Source organism: Telopea speciosissima, chromosome 9, assembly GCF_018873765.1.
Source record: "Telopea speciosissima isolate NSW1024214 ecotype Mountain lineage chromosome 9, Tspe_v1, whole genome shotgun sequence".
NCBI classification, from domain to species: domain Eukaryota; kingdom Viridiplantae; phylum Streptophyta; class Magnoliopsida; order Proteales; family Proteaceae; genus Telopea; species Telopea speciosissima.
The window spans coordinates 10,523,853-10,546,451 of record NC_057924.1 but is presented as its reverse complement, the minus strand read 5'-3'; the positions used below and the strand labels follow the sequence as shown (position 1 = coordinate 10,546,451).

The 22,599-nt window shown below is 38.9% G+C and overlaps 1 protein-coding gene across 2 annotated transcripts in view; it reads left to right on the top strand.

The window, feature by feature from the left end:
* The first annotated feature begins 1,441 nt into the window (after positions 1 to 1,441).
* Positions 1,442 to 22,599, top strand: part of LOC122639654 (myosin-2-like) — an 80,785-nt gene continuing 59,627 nt past the window's right edge. Inside the window, exons 1-17 of one of the 2 annotated variants that reach the window (XM_043832534.1) lie at positions 1,442 to 2,166; positions 3,361 to 3,462; positions 3,549 to 3,692; positions 3,793 to 3,943; positions 4,046 to 4,073; positions 4,400 to 4,565; positions 5,231 to 5,294; positions 5,435 to 5,448; positions 5,526 to 5,610; positions 6,470 to 6,573; positions 6,688 to 6,826; positions 14,094 to 14,212; positions 14,378 to 14,530; positions 14,616 to 14,705; positions 15,729 to 15,806; positions 16,848 to 17,006; positions 20,116 to 20,319. In XM_043832534.1, coding sequence (XP_043688469.1) covers positions 1,729 to 2,166; positions 3,361 to 3,462; positions 3,549 to 3,692; positions 3,793 to 3,943; positions 4,046 to 4,073; positions 4,400 to 4,565; positions 5,231 to 5,294; positions 5,435 to 5,448; positions 5,526 to 5,610; positions 6,470 to 6,573; positions 6,688 to 6,826; positions 14,094 to 14,212; positions 14,378 to 14,530; positions 14,616 to 14,705; positions 15,729 to 15,806; positions 16,848 to 17,006; positions 20,116 to 20,319 — 2,238 coding nt within the window. In that variant the 5' untranslated portion in view covers positions 1,442 to 1,728. Of the gene's footprint in view, positions 2,167 to 3,360; positions 3,463 to 3,548; positions 3,693 to 3,792; positions 3,944 to 4,045; positions 4,074 to 4,399; positions 4,566 to 5,230; positions 5,295 to 5,434; positions 5,449 to 5,522; positions 5,611 to 6,469; positions 6,574 to 6,687; positions 6,827 to 14,093; positions 14,213 to 14,377; positions 14,531 to 14,615; positions 14,706 to 15,728; positions 15,807 to 16,847; positions 17,007 to 20,115; positions 20,320 to 22,599 lie in introns of both variants that reach the window. The other variant, XM_043832533.1, reaches the window with a different exon arrangement.

The following is a 22,599-nucleotide window of genomic DNA, read 5'->3' as shown; positions in this document are numbered from 1 at the left end:
TCTTGAACTTGCCAAACTAACCTCTAATTTTTCAACTGTAAATATAAAGCATAAAAATTTACCCCAAAAAAAAAATAAAAAATCGATACATATCGATGTCAGTAGTTTAGAACTTTACACTCTTTAGCCCTTTTTACTATCACAAATAGAACCTCTATTCTTCTTTTTATGTATGATGTAAAGACTTTCTATTCTCTTTACGTAATATATTTTATTTTTTTCATAAAAAAAACCCAATACATATCGATATCAGTAATGGCTGATACTAATATAGATCAATCGATCAAATCCTGATACATAAAACTTTGATCTGAGCCCAAATTTTACAGACATGTAATAATTCTATTCAAATAGAGTTTGCCAAGCAATAAAACTGAGATTTAAAAAGTTAGGAGTTAGGACTTATAAGGTTTAAAATTTGGGTGGATATACATGTTAATACCTAGGAAGGTATTTGACTGAATTAGACTCCAATTTTGACACATAGTTAATCAAAACCATAGATATATGAACATTAAATGTCATCCTCATCCTTGGTAGTATCCATTCGTCATTAGCAATAATGCGTGCAATTTGGTAATTTAGGCTTCTCGTTATTTAAATTCAAATGCTATTGTAGAAGGTCGCAATCAGCACGGTTGGACAAGGTGGATCTTTGGCAATTTTTTGTTCGAATGTTGAAAAAGTCAAATTATTTGAAAAATCAGAACATATTCGTTGCGCGCCTCTTCTATTTCATCTCATCGGACGGTCTAAATTAAATCAAAGCGGCTCCAAAAAGATCAGAAGAGACAAAATGCTCGGTCCAACCTTTTCGGCCGTTATCTACGATCCCGATTCAAAGTTCAACTACGCCAATTATCCCAACTTAAAGCGAATCCCCCAAAATACCCTTTTAAAGTTTAACGCCAATTCATTATAGCCGTCCGATCTCAAAAGGTGGGAATGGGACCATCTTATATTTAGTTATTTACAGGTTGACGTCGGATTTTAGCTGTAAGTGAAGATGAATTAAGAGGGTAGGTTGGTCATTTAAAAATTTCAAATATTATGGTATTTTCGTAATTCCCTTGAAAAATAAGAGCGATAATACATAATTTCCCTCTCTCGTTTTTAAAGTATGTTTCAGACCCAAAGTGTTACTTCGTTGAGAATTGGCAGTTGAGGGGTTTGGGCTGTTTCGATTTCCTTTTATTGTCCATTTTACCTATGTAACTTCTAGCGAATTAGAAGATAGATCTGAAGAAAAAATGGCCAAAAATGGGAACTATCTGAAATTTTGGAATTCTTATAAAGCAAAGTTTCGTTCGAAGAAGGAGGTTTTGATTCTTTGAATGGAATAAGGTGGGTTTTAGGGAAGTAGGAGCAAATGCGTCGGCTTTTCGAGCTGGCCGTGAAAACCTCAAGAGCGTTGCTTTGTATTTGCGATTGATCCAATGTTCGTTGGAGCTCGCAATTCTCTCTCTTTTCAGCAAATGCAGGGGCAGAACGTGTCTTACTTTCTGGATTTTTCGTTTCTTTCGATGAACTGACTCGTAATTCGTGCTGAGGGTATTTCGTGTGAGGACATTATCGTATTTGTGACGAGGTTTTAGAAATTCGGTGCTCGAATTCGTCGAGCGAGGCTTGGAAGAATTGAATTTCGTGTTTGCGTTGTAAATTCGTTGATCTCTTAGAAATTCTCTCGGTAGGACGATTTTGGGGTCTTGTATAAGGGGTTTCGGAATCATGTTGTCTGCAGTGTCGCCTTCGACCGCTGCTCGTAGCTGCCTGGAAGAAATGCTGGAGTCGCTCCGGCTAAGGGGGGATGATCGGGCGAAGGACATACCCCCAGCATTGCCCACTCGCCCCACCTCAAGAGCTCGGCTTCCCACGGCAAGAATGTCGTTACCCTTTAACCTTAAAATTGGCGATTCTGATAAGGAGTACCTGCCAAATGTTTCTAAAGAAAAGGAAGAGAAGAAGAAGGATCGAATTCTTCGCAGGGGAGACAGGGAATCAGGCTCCAAACGTGTCAGTTTTGGAAGCAAAAAGATGCTCGTCAACCGGCCCTCAGAATCTCCCTATGGTAGTACAGATTTTAATCATGCAGCTGCACCTTCGACATTGCCACAATCACTCGAGGAACCTGAGTTGGGGGACAATATTAGCTATTTTCTGAAGAAGGTATGCTGTCCCATGCTTCTAAGCAAGTGTAAATGCATTTAAATTCTTTATGAAACAGCAGATGAATATGAGTCTCTGTTCCTTTTTCCCCTTTAGTTGCTTTCCTTTCGGAAATTAGTATCCAGAGTTGCTGGAGTCAGAATCAGTTTCAAACACTATGAGTTAACGTGGTCTTTGGAAGATCCTTCACAGTAATGATGTAATTGGATTTTAATCTCAAGTATACTGTGAACAGTCTCTGAAAATATCATCATTTCTTTCACAAATCTTCTGTCCCCAACTGCAGAGTAGGTGCTTATTCAGATTGTATAATCCATCTTATCTATAATAGAGGAAAGCACAAAGCAGTATGGGAAATGCAATGTGAGGATATGCTCACTGCCTAGTTCGGAGATGATATTAGCGTTTACTTACTATTCTTTTTCTTAGGGTATCTTTTTGTGTTGAGAGATAGAATATTGTTCCTTTTTTTCCTTGTGGACATACCTCCTCTGTTGTTTCCATGACCTTTAATTTGGAAATTATAATTCTCACTGTTTGGGTGGGTGGCTAGAGCATTATTTTGTTGGAGCCTAGTATAGTCTAGTATTTCATTTGTGCTGGTAGCTTATCATTGTCCTTTATTGTGCAATTTTTTATGCAACTTTTCTTGATAGATTCTCCAATTAAAGGAGAAGATTGTTCCTGTCTGTTGGGAATATTTATTAAATGAGATGAATGATAATCAGAGACAGGCAATATACATGGAATCAAATGTTGGCAAATTTCAATAAAAAACACTGAAATATTTCAGTTTTGACAGGGACTGATGACAGAAACTAAAATTATTTCTTCGTTTTCTTCAAATTTAATTGAAATCACACACTTTAATTTCAACTGAAATCATCAAAGTTTCAATCAACCTGACTGAAATATTTGGTCTTGACCATGATCAAATTCAAGGTTTAATTCGTAGTTAATATAGCACTGTTTGAACAGCACAATGAATGCCATCTCTCTCATTTCCTTCTATTTGCTGCCTGGATACTTATGCTTTCCACTATACACACTTTGATTTTGTTGCTGTTGAACTATGTATCTAATAACTGCATTTTTGCATCATCCCTTTCCCATTCTTTATCTGCTCTAAACTTAATATAACTTGTTTGGTTGCTTCTGCAAACATGAGCATAATTTGACGTTGCTTTGTCTCAGAAACTTCGGGTTTGGTGTCGGCTCTCAAATGGCCAGTGGGAGTCAGGAAAGATTCAATCTACTTCTGAGGAGGATGCTGTTGTTTTGCTTTCAAATAGCAGTGTGAGTTCATTTTCTGGCTATCTTCTTATAATATATACAGATACCTAGTGTCAAGTACTCTATTTATATCTTGCCATTACCCTCAGGCTGTGACAGTGCCCATAGGAGATCTCCTTCCCGCGAACCCTGATATCCTTGAGGGTGTCGATGATCTCATACAGCTTAGTTACTTGAATGAGCCTTCGGTTCTTCACAACCTTCGATACAATTATTGTCATGATAGGATTTATGTAAGTATCATCTATACATCTTTTTCTTTCTCACAGATAAATCTTGTTCCTAGTTCCATTAAAATACTTCTTTTACCAATCCATTTTTTCCATTATGCAGAGCAAAGCAGGGCCTGTTTTGATTGCAACCAACCCCTTTAAATCTGTCCAACTTTATGGGAATGATTTTGTCACAGCATATAGGGAGAAACTTATGGACAGTCCTCATGTCTATGCTATAGCTGATACTGCCTTCAATGAGATGATGTCAGGTACTAACCTTCTGGAATACTTCGATTCATATCTTGCCATTCATGGATTTTTTATGAGTCTTTAAAGCAGTCTATTTTACATGCTTTAGTTTGTTCTTGCAGAAGACATAAACCAATCTATAATCATAAGGTAAGTTGAAGGATCAGTGTCTCATATATGTGTGAAGTGGGGAGCTCCGTCTTCCCAATATATCTTGGGATCTTTTAATTGCTGTCTTGCTATTTATGTGCCTTGAATTTGCTTTTCATGCATAGTTATCAAGGCGGAAAGGCGACCATGGCGTTTTAGAGGGGCAAAAATCAAGGCGACACCGCCATGGCGGCAAGGCGCCCAAGGCGTCCAAGGCGACCAAGGAGCCTGGACGCCATGGCGACGCCTTGATAACTATGTTTTCATGTTCCATGAACTATTATTCTTGGTCTAAAAATTACGATGGTCTTACACTCTTACCACAGTGGGGAAAGTGGAGCTGGAAAGACTGAAACAGCAAAGGTTGTGATGCAATATTTGGCTGCACTTGGAGGTGGCAGTGGAATAGAGTTTGAAATTCTTCAGACGAATTATGTATTGGAAGCATTTGGCAATGCAAAAACGTCCAGGAATGACAACTCTAGTCGATTTGTGAGTCCCCCCCCCCCCTTTAATGCAAGTTGCTTTTAGATCTAGTGTTGTTTTAAGCTTAAAGTCTCTCTTATGTTTAATTTAAATCAGGCCTGACTTTTGATGTGTAAGACTTCTTGGTACCATGCGTCTTTTATTTTTTATTTTGTAAAAGGCCCTGTTTGTTTGATGGAGAAAAGTGGAAAAGGTAAAAAGGGTTGGAAACTTGTACTTGTTTCCCACAAACTACGACAAATGTGACTGTTTGGTTAGATGGGGGTGGGAAGCTTCTAGACAAGCTCATTAAATGCATTTATTATTGTCTGGTGAGGTGGAACCCCTCTTTTTCCCACCCCATTCATTTTCAAAGTCCTACCAATTTGTTAGACTTTGGCACTATTCATGGAAAAGTTACTTTTGAGTCTCTCTCTCTCCTCTTCTTAATTCCTTTCTTTCCCATGGAATCCTACCCCATGTCCATTTCCTCTCTCTCCCACTAAATCCCACCCCACTACAAAATGCATATTCCATTATTTCCTTTCCTTTACTTGTCAACCCAACCCACACTATGTGGGGCCCACCCTCACAAGTTTCTCATCCCTTTTTATCCGTCAAACAAACGGGGCCTTTGGGCTCAGATAATTCTATTACTAACAGTCAAACATATTTTCCTCAATGTGGTACAGGGGAAGCTGATTGAAATTCATTTTAGTAGAACAGGGAAAATTTGTGGTGCTAAGGTTCAAACTTGTAAGGATGTTGAGATGATTTATTTGTTATATTTGAATTCACTGTTTGTGCCTTTTTTAGACGGTGAATAATAACTAACTTGATTCCCAACTTTGCTTCTGTTCATACAACATGATCTGGCCTTTGAAAAATTTGGACAGTTCTGCTGGAGAAGGTACTGTCCTATCTTTCGCTTGTCTTTTCCGTTTATTTTGTTCTTGTGATTAAGAAAATTTGTTCTCTTGTGAGCAGTCTAGAGTGGTTCAGCTAGCTAAGGGAGAGAGGTCATACCATATCTTCTATCAACTTTGTGCTGGTGCCCCATCATCTCTAAAAGGTATTCATTCATTCTTGCTGTGTCTTTGGCGTTCTCATTTATGCTTAATGTATTTGGTGGCCAAGCCTTCTTACATTTTTTGTCTATTAAGGAGTCCTTTCTTTATGAATAAAAATTCAAGTTAATTTTTAAGGTTTTGCAATTTTTGAAGTGATGTTATGAATAAAGCTATAGCTTTGCCTTGCTGAAAATGGGACACAGATCTGGACAGGTTGGAATTTGAGATTTGATGATACCAGATATCTTCTAGGTCAGGTGTCAATCATATTAGATGATTCTGATCATCTAATGAGTATGCCCTCATGGATGGTTTATCATGTTATGATCAAGAGATATCTTCCAATGTGTAAGTGGATCTGTCTGCTGGGATATCTGCCACCAGTGTAGAGAGGCAGACAGCATGGATTTATTCTATCTATCTGAAGTGACTCCTAACTTTTTTCATATGGCTGGAGTTTCAATGCTTAGCTATCCCTTCCTTCCCTTGAACTTAGTTAGGTGATGCATTCTTCAAGTCAACCCATTGTCTCTATAATGGTCATTCCCAAAGCTGCAGAATTTGTGTTTCTAGTTGAAAAAGGTACAGCTGTTGCTGTTTTGTTATACAAAAGCGCCTTTCTCAAGGAATTCAAGGGTCTGAGGTTGGAGGACTTTTAAATGTGTCAGTACAGGGTTATGTTATGATTCTCTGATTTTTATGTTGCATATTGGTTCTCTTTTCTTATGGGAAATCCTGTCCCCTATATTGAAGCAATCCATTGTATTTTTTTTATAATGATCTTATAGTTCCATAAAAATGTTTTTAGATGTTGAAAATGTATTTTATCATACTTAGTGTCTATTTTGTACAACTTGGCAGAACGGTTGAACCTGAAAACCGCGAGCGAGTATGATTATCTCAAGCAGAGCAATTGCTTGACAATTGTTGATGTTGATGATGCTCAGAAGTTTCATATTCTAATGGTAACTTGATAAATAATATTTCAATCTTCTGCTCATGCTGGGGACCTCACCCTTCAAGTTCTTGTGCCTTCAAATTTCATGATGCAAATTTTTTTTTTCAATTTTGTCGACCAGGAAGCATTAAATATTGTTCCACTTGGCAAAGAAGATCAAGAAAATATATTTGCAACACTTGCGGCCATTTTATGGCTCGGAAACATTTCCTTTCAAATAATGGATAATGAAAATCATATCAATGTGGTGGCAGATGAAGGTTAGTTTGCCCTCCGTTTTTTTTAAATGTGTTAAGAAATAAGAACCTGGTGTTCTTTTCAGGGAACCATCTTACCTTGGTTTTTATTTTATTTACTTGGTCCCTTAAATTTTTTTCTTCCCTTTGCACCAACACTGGTTTATGATAAATATGGCAATACGGCCCTCCTAATTTCCTGCAGAAACTTGAATCAAACAAGTCTTGTGAGTGCTGAGCTTGATACTGAGTGAGGCCACTGGTGCAAGGCCATTAAGTCGGAAATATTGTCAAACACCAACAAGTCTGTAGTGTATATTTAAGTAATAAAAGTATTTTTATTGTTAAAAGTAGCATTAGTTTGGGATATTGACAAACATGAAAGCAAAATATTCCAAAAGGTAAATGGTCTTAAATTGATCTTGTATTTGTGGACTTTAAGTTTTGTAGTTTTACTCGTGTTTACTTCCTCTATGCTTGCATAATCTTTAGGTTTTCTTATTTAGTTCATGAGCTTCAGTTTTATCCTTTTCTTATTTTCTTCCTGCTTTTTCATTTTCTTAAATTTATTAAATATTCTTAGGCATGAATACAATGAAGTAGTTTTTCTTGGTGTGCATTTCTTTTAATTGTGTTTGTGTAATCATTCTCCAAGTCTTATCCCAGCATTCTGTAGTCAGTGCCAAGAGCAACATTCACGAGTTTAGCGTAATGGATAGTGTAATAGCTGATTCTGTTTATATGGGTGCTATGTGTTGAGATGGGCTACTTTACCCGATAGGGGTAATTTAGTCCTTATTGTTCCAGTTATTTTATGTTTTACTTTTTACTTCTTTTCTGTTTTTTCCCTTCTATCCGATCTCTAATTGGGATTCCTAATTGTACTGGGAATTCCTAATAGGAATAGGACTGGGGGGGGGGGGAATTCATACTTTGATTGTAATTTGAGATTATTATAAATAAGGGGCTGGATGATCGATTTAGGTCATTCAAGCATTCAATTCCTAAGGCTGTTAACATGGTATCAGAGCCAACTCTGATCTAAGAGCAGCCTTTCTCAGCTTTTTTCTGGTTTTCTGGTTCTTCCTCCTCTCTCCTTTCTCAGTTTTTTCTGGTTTTCTGTTTTTTCCTTCTCCACCACTCTCGGCTTCTTTCTCTCCATCAGGGCAGCAACCATGAGGTGATCTAATGCAGATTTAGCTGCTGCCCTCAATGTCATCTCATTGAAGATCGAAGAACAGTTGGTGTGACCTAAATCTGCCGGCAGGTTTCCTCCATCCTTGGAGATCGAACTATCCCTTCAACTGAAGGTTGATTTCTGCTTTTGTGGAGATTGGTTCCTGCTCTTATTAGTCTACACCCTTCCCTGTTTGAAGACTGCAGCTTTGGATCAAAACCAATTCTGATTCAACCCTGCGATTTCTCTGCAATCAGGTTTTTTCCTAAATTTTGACAAATTTAGGGTTTTTTATTGGCTCATCAGAAGGAGCTAATTTTTGGAGGATATCTTCCTTACGATTAGAGGGGAACTCGACCTAAGTTTCAGCCCATTCTGACGGTTGAAAATTCTGCAATCTCAAAACCCATCCTTCACACTCGATTCAGTTTTTTTTGAAGATCTGATTTTTTTTTCTGCCTGGCTGAATTATGGGTGACTCAGAGATGACTACTACTACTTCTGGAGGAGATGGTCATACTAGGAATGACTTTCTTCCCTATGCTGCTGCCATTAAACTTGATGGTACAAATTATTTAATTTGGGCCAGATCATTATCCTTGACCGTGGCTGGTAGGGGACTCACTGGCCATCTTACTGGCACCACCAAACAGCCTACTGAAGATAGTGCTGCCCGTACTAAATGGGCTGCCAATGATGCTGTGGTGATGTCATTTGTTTTGAATTCAAGGGAACTTATGGTCGATCAGGAAGTGGTGCTCAGGTTTATGAAATCAGGAGGACACTCCAAAATACTACTCAGAAGGAAATGTCTGTCGCTAAATACTATGCTGCCCTCAAGTGTTTATGGCAGCAATTGGATCATTATGCTCGGTTTCAACCTACTACTACTGCTGACATTACTGCCTATCATTCTTATGTTGATCAGTTTCGGGTCTATGATTTTCTAGCTGGCCTCAATGATGATTATGACCCTATTCAGGTGCAAGTCCTTGGTCGGGTTCCTTTCCCAACGTTAGAGGAGACTTTTTCTTATGTTCACAGTAAAGAGACACGAAGGGCTGCTATGATGATTACTCCCAAAGTTGAGAGACCTGCCTTACAGACTGCTGGCTCCACTCCTGTTACTTCTTCTGACAGTGTTGCTGCTACTACTACTACTAAAGAGCCTGTGAAGTGTGAGCATTGTCACAAACCATATCACACTAAGGCTCAGTGTTGGAAATTACACGGGAAGCCTGCTGATTTTGAGGCCAAACGTGGTCGTGCTAAGTCTAAAAACAAAGCCAATCACACTGAAAGTGTAGCTCCAACTCCCACTGCTGACATCGGTTTCTCCCAGGAAGAACTCCAGGCTTTACGTCGTATGTTAAACACATCTGCTGCCTCTACTACGTCTGCTGCCAATTCAGGTTCCTTCTTTGCCCGTACAGGTATTTCCTTTGCTGGTCATTGTGCATCAGTAGTTTCCACTCCATGGATCATAGACTCCGGTTCTACTGATCACATGACAGGTTCTTCCAGCCTTTTTAATAAATATTCTCCTGCTTCTGGTAAGGATAAAGTCAAATTGCTGATGGGTCCCTCTCCTCCATCTCAAGAAAATGATCCATTGGTTATTCTCCTTCCCTTACACTATCATCTGTGTTGCATATTCCAAAATTTACAACTAACCTTCTTTCCATTAGCAGTATCACCAAATCCCTGAATTATAAAGTGGCTTTTTTTCCTACTCACAGTGTTTTTCAGGAACTGGACTCGGGGAAGACGATTGGATCGGGTAAAATGCATGGCGGATTGTACCTGCTTGATGGAGATCCTACACCTACCAAGGCTTTACCTTCTGCATCTTTCTCTTCTAAATTACAAAAATGGCACTCTAGGCTAGGCCATCCCCCTTTAGGTACTTTATCAACTTTATTTCCAGCATTAGTTAAAGACTGTACTAAGGAAGATTTTTTTTGTGAGCCTTGTGTCTTCGCTAAACAGACACGTTCAAATTATCCTATTTCTAATGATAGATCCTCTTCCTTATTTCATGTTGTTCATACTGATGTGTGGGGTCCTAGTAGGAAAGCTTCCCTTTCTGGACATCGGTGGTATGTCACTTTTATTGATTGCTATTCTAAGTTCACTTGGCTCTACCTTATGTACACAAAAAATGAAGTTTTTTCATGTTTTCAGCACTTTCATCAGTTGGTTAAGACCCAATTTAATGCTACCCTTCAAATTTTGAGGAGTGACATTGGGACAGAGTATATGGAAGGTCAGTTCCAAAAATACCTTGCTGCCCATGGAATCCTCCATCAGACCAACTGTGTCGACACTCCAGCCCAAAATGGTGTAGCTGAGAGAAAAAACTGCCACCTCTTGGAGGTGGCTAGGGCTCTTCTGTTTGCTCGCAATGTCCCTTCCTTTTATTGGGGAGATGCTGTCCTTACTGCAGCCTATTTAATTAATAGGCTGCCCAGTCGGGTTCTTAATTCTAAAGCCCCTATTCAGCTATTACTTGGCTCTTCTTCCTTTATAGTCCCACCTAAGGTATTTGGCTGCGTTTGTTATGCCAGGGATACAAGGTCCCTTGGTAAACTTGAACCCTGTAGTCTGCGTTGCATTTTCTTGGGTTACTTTGCTATACAGAAGGGGTACAAATGTTATTACCCTCCATCCCGCCAGACTTTTGTCAGCATGGATGTTGACTTTCATGAAAGTGTTCCCTATTATGTGTCCCCACCTCTTCAGGGGGAGAGTGTTAGTGATGATGTGCTGACTATTGACTCTCCACCTTCACTTCAGGCTGCTTACCACGAGTTTGAACCAGTTCGGCCTGCCCCTAGTACCCCCTTGAGTCAGGGGGAGAGGTTCCTATATAGGGGGAGACTATCTCTATTCAGGGGGAGCAATCTACCCCGGTCCAGACTCCTATCCAGGGGACTATTAGTGAATTTCAGCGGAGGATTGATGTCAGTATTGTGAAGACCTATGCAAGGAAACATAAGCAGGTTCAATTAACTGTTGCTCCAGTACCCATCCAATTGCCAAACCCGGATCCAGAACCTGCCTCTCCATCTGGTAATGTTCCTTCTCCTGAATTAGCTATTGCTCTTCGCAAAGGTGTCAGGACTTGCACTCAGCATCCTATATCTCATGTTGTTTCTTATGACTCCCTTTCCTCATCCTTTCGTGCGTTTGTTTCCTCTCTTTCTTCTGTTCGTATTCCTAACAATTGGCAGGAAGCTCTATCAGATGGAAAGTGGAAGGCAGCTATGATGGAAGAAATGGAAGCCTTGAAGAAAAATAACACATGGGAGCTTGTGGTTCTTCCACCTGGGAAGAAAACCGTTGGATGTAAATGGGTGTTTGTGGTGAAACAAAAGGTGGATGGCATTGTGGATAGGTATAAGGCACGACTCGTGGCCAAGGGGTTCACTCAGACATACGGCATTGAGTACTAGGAAACTTTTGCACCTATTGCAAAGTTAAATACTGTTCGTGTGTTATTATCTTATGCAGTTGTGCAGTCAACCTTAGATGGGATTTGCAGCAGTTAGATGTAAAAAATGCCTTCCTAAATGGAGCACTGGATGAGGAGGTGTATATGGACATTCCACCAGGGTTCTCTTGCTACAGAAATCAAGGAAAAGTGTGTAGGCTGAAGCGTGCACTATATGGGCTGAAGTAGTCAGTGCGAGCATGGTTTGGCAGGTTCTACAAGGCCATGATTTCTGTGGGCTATAAGCAGAGTAATGCTGATCACACACTCGTTATAAAGAGGGCTGGTAAAAAACTCACTGTTCTTATAGTCTGCATTGATGACACAGTGGTTACTGGCAATGATGGTGATGAGATCAAACGGTTGAAGACCTTCCTTGGACAAGAATTTGAGATTAAAGATCTAGGGAAACTACGGTACTTTCTTGGGATTGAAGTGGCCAGATCTGCTAAAGGCATTTTTTTCTCCCAAAGGAAGTATGTCCTAGACTTATTGGCTGAAACCGGGTTGTTAGGCTGCCATCCTTCAGATACTCCTGTGGATCCTACTGTTCGACTCAAGGAAAAAGAGGGTGAGCCTGTTGATAAAGGCCGTTACCAATGACTTGTAGGGAAGCTAATTTATCTCTCACACACTCGTCCTGACATTGCTGTCGCCGTGAGTACTGTGAGTCAGTTTATGTATGATACCTGCTCTTCTCATATGGAGGCTGTATTTCGTATCTTGCACCATTTGAAGTCAGCTCTTGGAAAAGGAATTCTTCTGTCGACACATGGTCACCTATGGATAGAAGCATACACTGATTCTGATTGGGCTGGTTCTGCGGATTGCAAGTCTATTTTTGGATATTGCTCCTTTGTAGGTGGAAATCTTGTCACATGGCGTAGCAAGAAGCAAAATGTAGTTGCTCGTTCTAGTGCCAAAGCTGAGTTTCGAGCTATGGCACAAGGTATTTGTGAGTTACTCTGGCTTAAAGGTTTGCTACAAGATCTTGGTGTTCCTATTCGTCTTCCTATGATGTTGTACTGCGACAATAAGGTTGCGATCAGCATAGCACACAACCCAGTACAACATGATCGTACCAAGCATGTTGAGGTGGATAGGCATTTCATCAAAGGAAAATTAGAAGATGGGCTGATTTGTATTCCCTTTGTGACATCTGCTGATCAACTTGCAGATATCTTCACCAAGGGATTGTCTGGGAAATTGTTTCATCCCAATCTACTCAAGTTGGGCATGATCGACATCTTTGCTCCAACTTGAGGGGGAGTGTTGAGATGGGCTACTTTACCCCATAGGGGTAATTTAGTCCTTATTGTTTTAGTTATTTTATGTTTTATTTTTTACTTCTTTTCTATTTTTTCCCTTCTATCCGATCTCTATTTGGGATTCCTAATTGTAGTGGGAATTCCTAATAGGAATAGGAAAAGGGGGGAATTCATACTTTGGTTGTAATTTGAGATTATTATAAATAAGGGGCTGGATGATCGATTTAGGTCATTCAAGCATTCAATTCCTAAGGCTGTTAACACTATGATTAATAAAAGAGGAGTTTCAGCATTTTATTTTGTTGTTTCAGAATGGTAATGATTTTTCTCGATTGTAAATTGGCTACTATGGCCATTTCATTCTTCTCTATTTCCTTCTGAAGTGGTCCCCCCTCTTTTTCTCTCTCTCTCTCTCTCTCTCTCTCTGTATCACCATTGCTAATTCCTTATGGTATTCTCTTCTCCCATCCTTTTCAAAAACCTGTAAAATCTACTGGTTACTTACTTCCCACAATCAGAGAAATTAGAAAAACAAGGAAGCAATGCCAGAAATTTGACTGCCCAGAATCTTTTAATGAATGATACCTTCTGTTTCATGGGATGTTTAAGAATCCAAAGAACTCTCAAACTCTGCGTCTGATTGTAATAGAAGACTAATTGGATGACAAAGATGCATTAGGGATTTCTTGTTGATACTGTAATACTGCTGCTCCTTTTTGTTAATAAGACAGCAGTTTTTCAATCATCGGAGTTTGTTATGATTGTAGATGCTTCTGGTGAAAGATTTGGATGATTGTTTTGATTGTAGAAGTTCTTTCCAGTGTTGTTGAATGTGGGAGGACAGCTGGACAGGTGGTGGTGATGTGAAGAAGAGGCTGGTGGTGGTTGATGGCTGGATTTCTATTGACTGTCAACTAGATACAGGAGTAATTTTTTGTTGGATGGTGAGGAAATACATTGGGGCAAGAAAGGGGACATCAGAGATGATATGATGAAATTGTACCCACTTAGCATTGCCATTTTCCAAACTTAAGATTACTTTGATTCATACAACATAAGAGAGTATGGTAATAGGCCTCTAGTCTCATGTATGCTAGTGTTGCATAAAAACTTGGGAACATTGCTCTACGCATATGCATGTGTGTGCATGCAGCATCTATCCATCTACTTGGCTTGCTTTCTTGCTTAAACTTTGTATCTAGGGGGTGCTAGTTCTGCCTTCCATGACCATATTTTGCCAAAGATATATGTGTCAGTTTACAATAGCTTATGTAATAGCTGAAAACAAATGGAAAGTAAGACATGTCAATGGCTGCACTTAATTGGTAATTCTTGTCTTAAATATTGTGACAGCTGTGTCAAGTGCTGCAAAGTTGATGGGTTGCAAAGACCATGACCTAATTTTAGCTTTATCTACTCATAAAATTCGAGCCGGCAATGAGGATATTGTACAAAAGTTAACACTACGGCAGGTCTGTTTAGTGCTTATCAATAGCTTATTATCTCTTTCTCACTCTGTCTCTGTCTCTCTATTTCTCTCTCACACGCACACACACACAGCCTTTCCACAACTAAATGGGGCACAGTGTCTCTGAATAGATGTAGAATCCCCTTATTTACTGTATTTTTTAATTCAGGCCATTGATACAAGGGATGCATTGGCGAAATCCATCTATGCAAGCTTGTTTGACTGGCTTGTTGAACAAATCAACAAGTCACTTGAAGTAGGGAAACAGTGCACAGGGAGATCCATTAGTATCTTAGATATCTATGGATTTGAGTGTTTTGAGGTATGTGTTTTCTACTGATGCACAAGTTAGTTGTTTGTTATTTGAAATATAGTTCTGCTAATGATTCTGTCTGCACATTTTCCAGAAGAATAGCTTTGAACAGTTTTGTATAAACTATGCAAATGAGAGGTTGCAGCAACATTTCAATCGTCATCTCTTAAAACTAGAACAGGAGGTAAGCAACTAAGCATCTTTCATCAAGTCATCAATTGATTCATCAAGTTTGCAGGGCATTGACAATGCCGACTTTTGTAGTTTGAATTCAATGCAACTTTTGGAGAAATCTTATTCAGCAATGTGCCTAAGAAATTAGAACATATGTATGGTTATTGTCATGCCTCACAATTCTTCTGTTCTTTTCCCCTAAGAAGCAGATCTGCTCTCTAAACTTGGGAGAGATTTTGGAATAAGATATATATGGATCCAAAGAGTTAGCTTTTGCTTTGTGTAAGGAACCCAGCACTAAAGCAGAATCATTGGGAAGAATTGCGTGAAAAGTGAAATTTTCTACTGTTCTTTTGGTTTCCCAATTTCCTAATCATATTTTTTTTTTTTGTCTTTGTTTTTGTTTTGAGTTGAACAGTAGCTCTTATTGTTTAAGCACGTTTGAAATATCACACACTGCTTTCTCCGTTTGTTGTTGAAGATTGAACAGTAGATTAAAATCATTATGCAGATTTGAAGAAATATTACACATTCTTTATAGCTCATGAGATATAGGAGCCATATGACTCGTGAGTAAATTGACCTATTAGGCTTCTAGGAATGAATTATAAAGACCAAATAATCAGCTCAAGCAAGGCCAAATTTAGGCCCAACATGGCGTAGTACGAAGCCATATGGCCCATATCCATTCTCAATTAGGCAAAAAAGGACTATTTGGTAGACTCTTTTGAGGCCTCATGTGACAGCTACTGCATTGTTTTATTTACAAAAGTTTTTGTTAATTTGTGCTTTTTCCTTTAGCCATGTTATCCTTTATGGTGTAGGTAGATGTCAGCTTTTTTTTTTTTTCTTATCTTTTATTGTTCATTTACTTTTTATATATGCATCTTATACGAGCATGTACAGCTATTTCATGTGAAATATGAAACCATAAGGTCCTCTATTGTTGTTCTGGCTCACCTTCAGAAAATTCTTTTTTTTTTTGGGCCGTCTTCTCGTGACTTGCTTACATCACCTTGTGGATCTATTACAGGAGTATTCAGAAGATGGTATTGATTGGACACAAGTTGATTTTGAGGACAATCAAGATTGCCTAAATCTCTTTGAGAAGGTGTTTTTTTCAAACCTGATTTTCATATCCTTCAATAAATATTTTATATGTTGGGCTTCATTGCCCGATTGAAGGCTTAATATCAATGTTTTTGTTACAATATCAGATCTATAAACTAGTAATCACAAGAATTGAATTGAAGAATGAGACAAGAGACTGCTGGAGAAGACTAGCAATCGATGGCTAGACTTCCCCCCGTTTATTTCTATTTATAACTTGCTGATTGCAAAAAGGCTTTCCTACTAGGAATAGGAAAGTACATATCATAGATATACTCTAACTAAGAATATCAGCAAGACACGTAACCAAACTAGGAATACAAAGAGATAGCATAACTAACAAGATAATATCCTAAGCACCATGGGATTCAGCTAGAGTCCACGATAGAGGACTCCCCCTATCGTGAAACATACCTAACCTATCCATGGTTTAACAGTTTTTAAACCCAATACGGGGGAAGACCCAAAATCAATCCTAGGTCCAGGGTTGAGTGGCCTAGTTCAGATGCTAGGCCGAAGTTGGTTGACCGAATGGTATCAACAAGAAGATTCCATTATGCATTTCCCATTGATGTCATTAACCAGATGCCAATTGAGTCTTCCCTGGAGTGAGGCAGCTACTATGTATGTTATACTTGACCTTAAAATCACTTTCCATAAAAAGGGTGACTTCATTACTTTGAAGCTACTAGATAACCATCCAATTATTTTTTTTTTTTGAAATTTGAAGTTATTATCTATTCAGTATGGGTCAATAGCCAAACAAAATCAAAATCATGTGTTGTTTGTGTGGATTTTAGAAACTGCTCAATATGTATTGAAGATATTATCTCTTAGATGCTTTCTAATGAAAAAATGAAAGTATATGGGAATCTTAATTTTGCACAGTTACAGGACTCTCAATTTCTTTTGGGTACCCATGATAATTAGCTTGCTTTTGAAAGCACCTGTTTCTGTTGTGTCATCGGTTCTGATTAGTGTTTATTCAGTGGTTTGATTATTTTTGATGTACTAATTATCTTGAGCACAATGTGTTGTGCAGAAACCATTGGGCTTACTCTCTTTATTGGATGAGGAGTCAACTTTCCCCAAAGCTACTGATTTGACCCTTGCCAATAAGCTTAAGCAGCATTTAGATGGTAACCCTTGTTTTAAAGGGCAAAGAGGTGGGGCTTTCAGTGTTCGCCATTATGCTGGGCAGGTCAGTTATAAGTCATGCTAACAGCTTAGAGGTTGTCAAACTTGGGCCTTTTGGATTTGGCAGGGACTCAATATGTAGAAATCAGACTATGACAAAGTCAACCTAGTGATTTAGGATGAGTTTGGTATCAGTTCTGATTTCTAGCTTGATTATTTTTTGAAGCACTTTGTTGATTCTTGCAATGATTCTTACAGCTTAAGAATATAGTTTGAAAATGATTCTCACATAATTGTGGTTCTTGGGGTTAAGAAGTGAAATCAAAGAATTGCTTTGGAGATGCAAATTTATGGCAAATATATTTCTGGAGACATTGTCTCAGGAAATTCAAAAATAAAAAAACCCTCACAATCACTTCGGAGAAGCTGTACAACCGTAGTTTGAAATTTCGGTGGAAATACAGAAATTTTGACGTTTTATCTCGGTTTTGACCTTGGTCGAAACAAAACCACCAGAGACTTGATAGGTTACAAGGTTTCGGTCGAAATTTTGGGGAAATGACAATGGTCACACTTTAATTGGTTAAACTTGTGTAAGGCTTTCCATTTTTTTATGGTTCTTCATACGTATTTTAATAATTTTAATTGAATGTTGTATTTTATAGGACTAAATTATGTGTAGAATAGGCTATCTAAGAGAAATGATACAGTAGGCAGCGACGTACACTAGCAACCTAAGGTCTGAAGCCAAACTACTGCTTTGGGGTCACCCCCCAATCTAATAATTCAAACATGTGTAAACATCCTTAATACAAGAATTTCAGGGTAAAATTCCATCATTTGGCCACCAAAATGGTAACGCCCCAAGAAAACGGTATAGTACCGGCCCGCTTGGGAGATCGATGAGGTGTCCCCTCCAAGACACGGCTTAGTAGAGGGTTTGGAAGATTGGTGAGGGGGTGCAAACTTAGTCCCACATCGGCTTGGGAGGGAGATCCTGAGCTATTGATAGAGTAGCCTCCTCTACTCATAGTTCAAGATCTCGGTTTTTCAAGAAGTCGAGACAAGTTGTTATACGATTTCTCAAAGGGCAATTTCTCGGTTGAGATCTCGTGAAATATCGAGATCTCGACATCTCGACCCAATCTCCTTTATATGAGTGCCAGATCTTGAGTTCTGGGCGAGATCTCGGTGGGAAATCTTAGTATACAGACACCTATCCGTTGGTATACAAACACTTATTTATGCCAGCAATCAGGACAGACACTTATTTATGCCTAATATCATTTAAGTATATATTTCATTTACTTAAGATATTATTCATAAATAAGCAAACACCCCCTATTTGAATCCAATAAAAATAGTTAAAAAATAAAATTCCAAAAGGAAAAAAAGTCAACCCCCCAGTTCAAGAATAAAAATTGGATTTTCGACGGTCGGTGCAATTTTCAACTTTCTAATGCTGAGGTTTTTCTCAAATCTAAAAATTCCATTAATCTTAATATGGTAAAACATTGCCAAAAACCAAAAGTGCGGTAATGATTTATAATGAAGGAGTTATGTACCGGTCAAACTTAATTTGGTGTGAGCGAATGTTGTCAAAATCGCTTTGAATGAAAATATTTTTTTGGACATCAAAACAAATGAGTATTTTACCGCACTTTTAGTTTTTAGCAATGTTTTACCATATTAAGATTTATGGAATTTTTAGATTTGAGAAAAACCTCAGCATTAGAAAGTTGAAAATTGCACCTACCGTCGAAAATCCAATTTTTGTTCTTGAACTGGGGGATTGATTTTTTTTTTCTTTTGGAATTTGATTTTTTAACTATTTTTATTGGATTCAAATTGGGGGGTATTTTCTTATTTATGAATAATATCTTAATTAAATAAGCATTTACTTAAATGATATTAGACATAAATAAGTGTGTTTGTCCTGCTTTCTCACTAAGTGAAACTCCTATTTGGACTTTGTTTTTGCAAATTCTGATAGTGCCATTGTGTTTAGATGGCCTAAAATAGGTTGAATACCAAGTTTCAGACCCAAACTAGGTCTAAAACCCTCCGAGTGGAGGCTTCGAGTCGAAAAAAAAAATGCACTAACTTGGCGAGATCTCGACTCGACTCGGTTTTTCGAAGGGTCGAGTTGGTATCGAGTTCCGAGTTTTAGTACCTTGCCTCTACTTGGTATGATGCGTTTTAAAGCCGTGTGGCCCATGGTACAAAGCAGACAATTTCATGCCAAGAGAGGGGCTGGGTCGTTACAGAAATGGCCATTTTCAAGTGGACCTACGAAATGGACTAAATTTTGAGCCCATTATGCAGATTTTGAAGGTATATTTCGGTTTTGACAATGGTCGAAATCCTGGTCAAAACTGAAATTTGGAACCTTGTATATACAACACGCGTTCTCAAGTTGTTTGTAAACAAAAGAATTTCAATTACTTCACTGTTTGGTGCTTGCAACTATCTTGACATTTGCAGGCTAGTTGAAAATATTATGACATTAAGAAATGTTTTTTATATATCTAAGAAAAAACCATTAAACAGGCTGAACATCTCCAAAGAAAGCAATGTAGTGAAATTTTGATGCATTAGTTAAGTTTAACAACATGACCATAAATTGGTATATGGTTGAAATTTCATAATTGGTATCTGTCAAATGGAAAAAAAATTCCATAGCTGCATGAATTTTTGCAAAGTCAATTACTCCCTTGTTAAATATCTACATTTTTATATGTTTATTTGGCCTTAACATAACTTAATTTCACCTATTTTTTGTTTTTCCTTCTTTTGTATTTTACACTCTCATAGTATCCCCTAATTGGTTTTCGAATTCTCATGTTTACCCGGTCACTTGCACATCCTGAGATTTCATGCTACCCTCTTCAGATCCATAACTATTCACCGAAAACTGAATCAAAAGGAAAAAAAGGATGGAATAGGGAATTCATATGTAGATAAAGCTAGACTGAAAAAGATTCTCATTGGCTTTAAAAATTGGGGATGGGGGGGGGGTAGTGCAGAGCTTAGTTAGTGTGTGGAATCTGTGACTTTCTGATCCTCACAATTGCAATTTGAGCCTCATATGAGTTTTAGAACCTTCTGAACCAGCTACCTACTGGTGGAGTTATAAGCTTGCCCTTTCATCTTCTGACTGGATGTTTTATCAGGTCCAGTATGATACAAGTGGTTTCTTGGAGAAGAATAGAGATCCCCTACACTCTGATTCCATTCAACTTCTTTCATCATGTAGTGGTAAACTACCTCAGTTGTTTGCTTCCAAATTCCTTAATCAATCACAGAAGGCAGTAACTCCTACAAGGTGGTCAGGCGCTTCTGATTCCCAAAGGCAAAGTGTCGGGACAAAGTTTAAGGTGATATATTCATATACTTTCTTGATGTGGAGAAATATATGCAACTGCAAAATATTTGATGTTGAGAATCATGAATACATAATATCTGCACACTGGATGAAAGAGGATTATTACTTTTAAGAAAGCCATTTATTGGGTGGAACTGAATACTCTGTTATGAGGAAATGAAGCCTACATGGTTGTCAATCTGAATTTGAGTAAAGGTACATGCGGGTGGTGTTTGGATAAACATATTTGCACAAGAAACATATGTTGTTCTTATAATAAATACAAAGCACTTGCTGAAGGCATGTTTAACTTGAATTAAGGTCTAAATGATGCATATTGGTAATGGATTTGCAGATCTTTGCATGATCTGAAACATAATTAAGCTGTTAATGATTACAGCTACTGTGAACAAATTCATTCGTTAATTGTCATACAAATTTTCCTGAACAGCTAGCCATAAAGAAAGAAAAGAAAAGGACCTGCATGCACAAACCTTGACATCTGCTTGCAATACTCTTAGCATACTTTTTGGCTAGAAGTGGTGAGTAAAAGTGAAATAAAATGAACAAACCCCCTCCCCCCATTTTACTTCCAACCAAACACCTTATTGAAAAGTTCTATTTGTTTCTTTGAGCATTTCCTTTTTTTTTTGGGGTGAATAAATAATTCATTACAAAAGAGAGAAAGAATACAGGGGGCCCCAAAAGGGGAAAGAGAAAGAAAAGAAAACAGCTAGACAAAGCAACACCAGCTGATCAAGGGCAGGAATCAACAGGTTGCAAGAGAGAGGGGTAAACCCCGGGATACAACAATGAGCCTGTTCCTGGGGGAGTTCCTTACATGAAGGAGGGGGAGAAGGGAGAGCTTAGAATTAACATCAAAGAAGATGGCTTTCCAAATCTTGTCAAAGGAAAAGGAATTGGGAGTCCATCTTCGAAGATTGTGTCAACCCAAATCCATTCTCTTGCCAGCTGAATCACAAAGAGATTTCCCTTCAAAAGTATGTCAACCCAAATCCATTCTCTTTGAAGGGGGAGGATTCTTCTATTGTCAGGCCAGCATCTACTGAGGACTCTCTTCCAAATGATGGAGGAGAAGGGGCAGGTAAAGAACAAGTGGTCAACGTTTTTTATTCCATTCAAATATAAACAACAAGAGGGGGAAAACTGAATATGGCGGTGAATGAGGAGAACTGTGTTGGGAGGCAATTAGATAGAGCTTGCTATACATGAAGCTATGGCAAGGAATGTTATCTTTGAACCAAACAATCTTGCGCCAAGGGGAGAGGGGCCCTCTAGTTCTGATGAAGTCCCAAGAAGATGAGGAGGAGAAGGCACCTAAGGATGATGGGAGCCAAACAATAATCTCCTCTACCATGGAGGAGGGGGGATATCGGGAGGGTTCCCAATCACCATTAGTGATAATGGTAACAACTGTAGAGTCTTTGTCGATGTCAGAGGTGTAAACGGATGAAGCACCTGCCACTGAAAATAGAATACCCATAAGATGCCAGTTGTTGAGCCAGAGTGAAGCGGATAGACCTTTAACAACCTTGGAAGAGATGGCCCTTAAAGGAATGGGCCTAAGCTTTAAAATTCTGTGCCAAATCCAAGAAGCATAAGAGGAGGGGGAAATAGCCCATGGCGAGTCCTTTCTGAGAAGAGTAGAATAGACCCAAGAGACCTAGATGCTGCCCTTCTTGGTAACAATGTTCCATATCAGCTTGAGGGTGGCAGTTTTGTTGGCCTCTTTGATTCTTCTTAATCGTAGGCCCCCTTCATCCTTGGGAGGCTAATTGTAGCCCATCTAATTGGGTGGAGGAATCTGGCTGATTCAGCCCCTTTCCAGAGAAAGGAGCACATGAGGGGTTCTACTGTCTTAATGATGGACTGGGGGAGCTCGAAGTCGCTGGACCAATAAATGTAATTGGATTGGAGCACTGGTCGGATGAGCTCCCAGCGCCCTGCATAGGAGAGGAACTTGCCTTTCCAGAGTTGGAAGTCTGTTTCGGATAAGGTCCAACATGGGGGTGCAATGGTGAGCAGTCAATCTAGCAGTGGTGAGGGGCAGCCTGAGGTATTTAACTAGGAAGCAGCCAAGGGAAAAGCCTGTCAGATCAAGGAGGTGGGCTTTGATAGAATCATAGACCCTGGCTAGGAAGAGGTGGGATTTGAGTACGCTGATACAAAGACCGGAAATGGATTCAAAAAAGTGGAGTGAGGGCATGATGGACTCAATGGAGAGAGGGTCAGCCTTAGAGAATATCATGAGGGCTTTGCACTTGGGAATAGG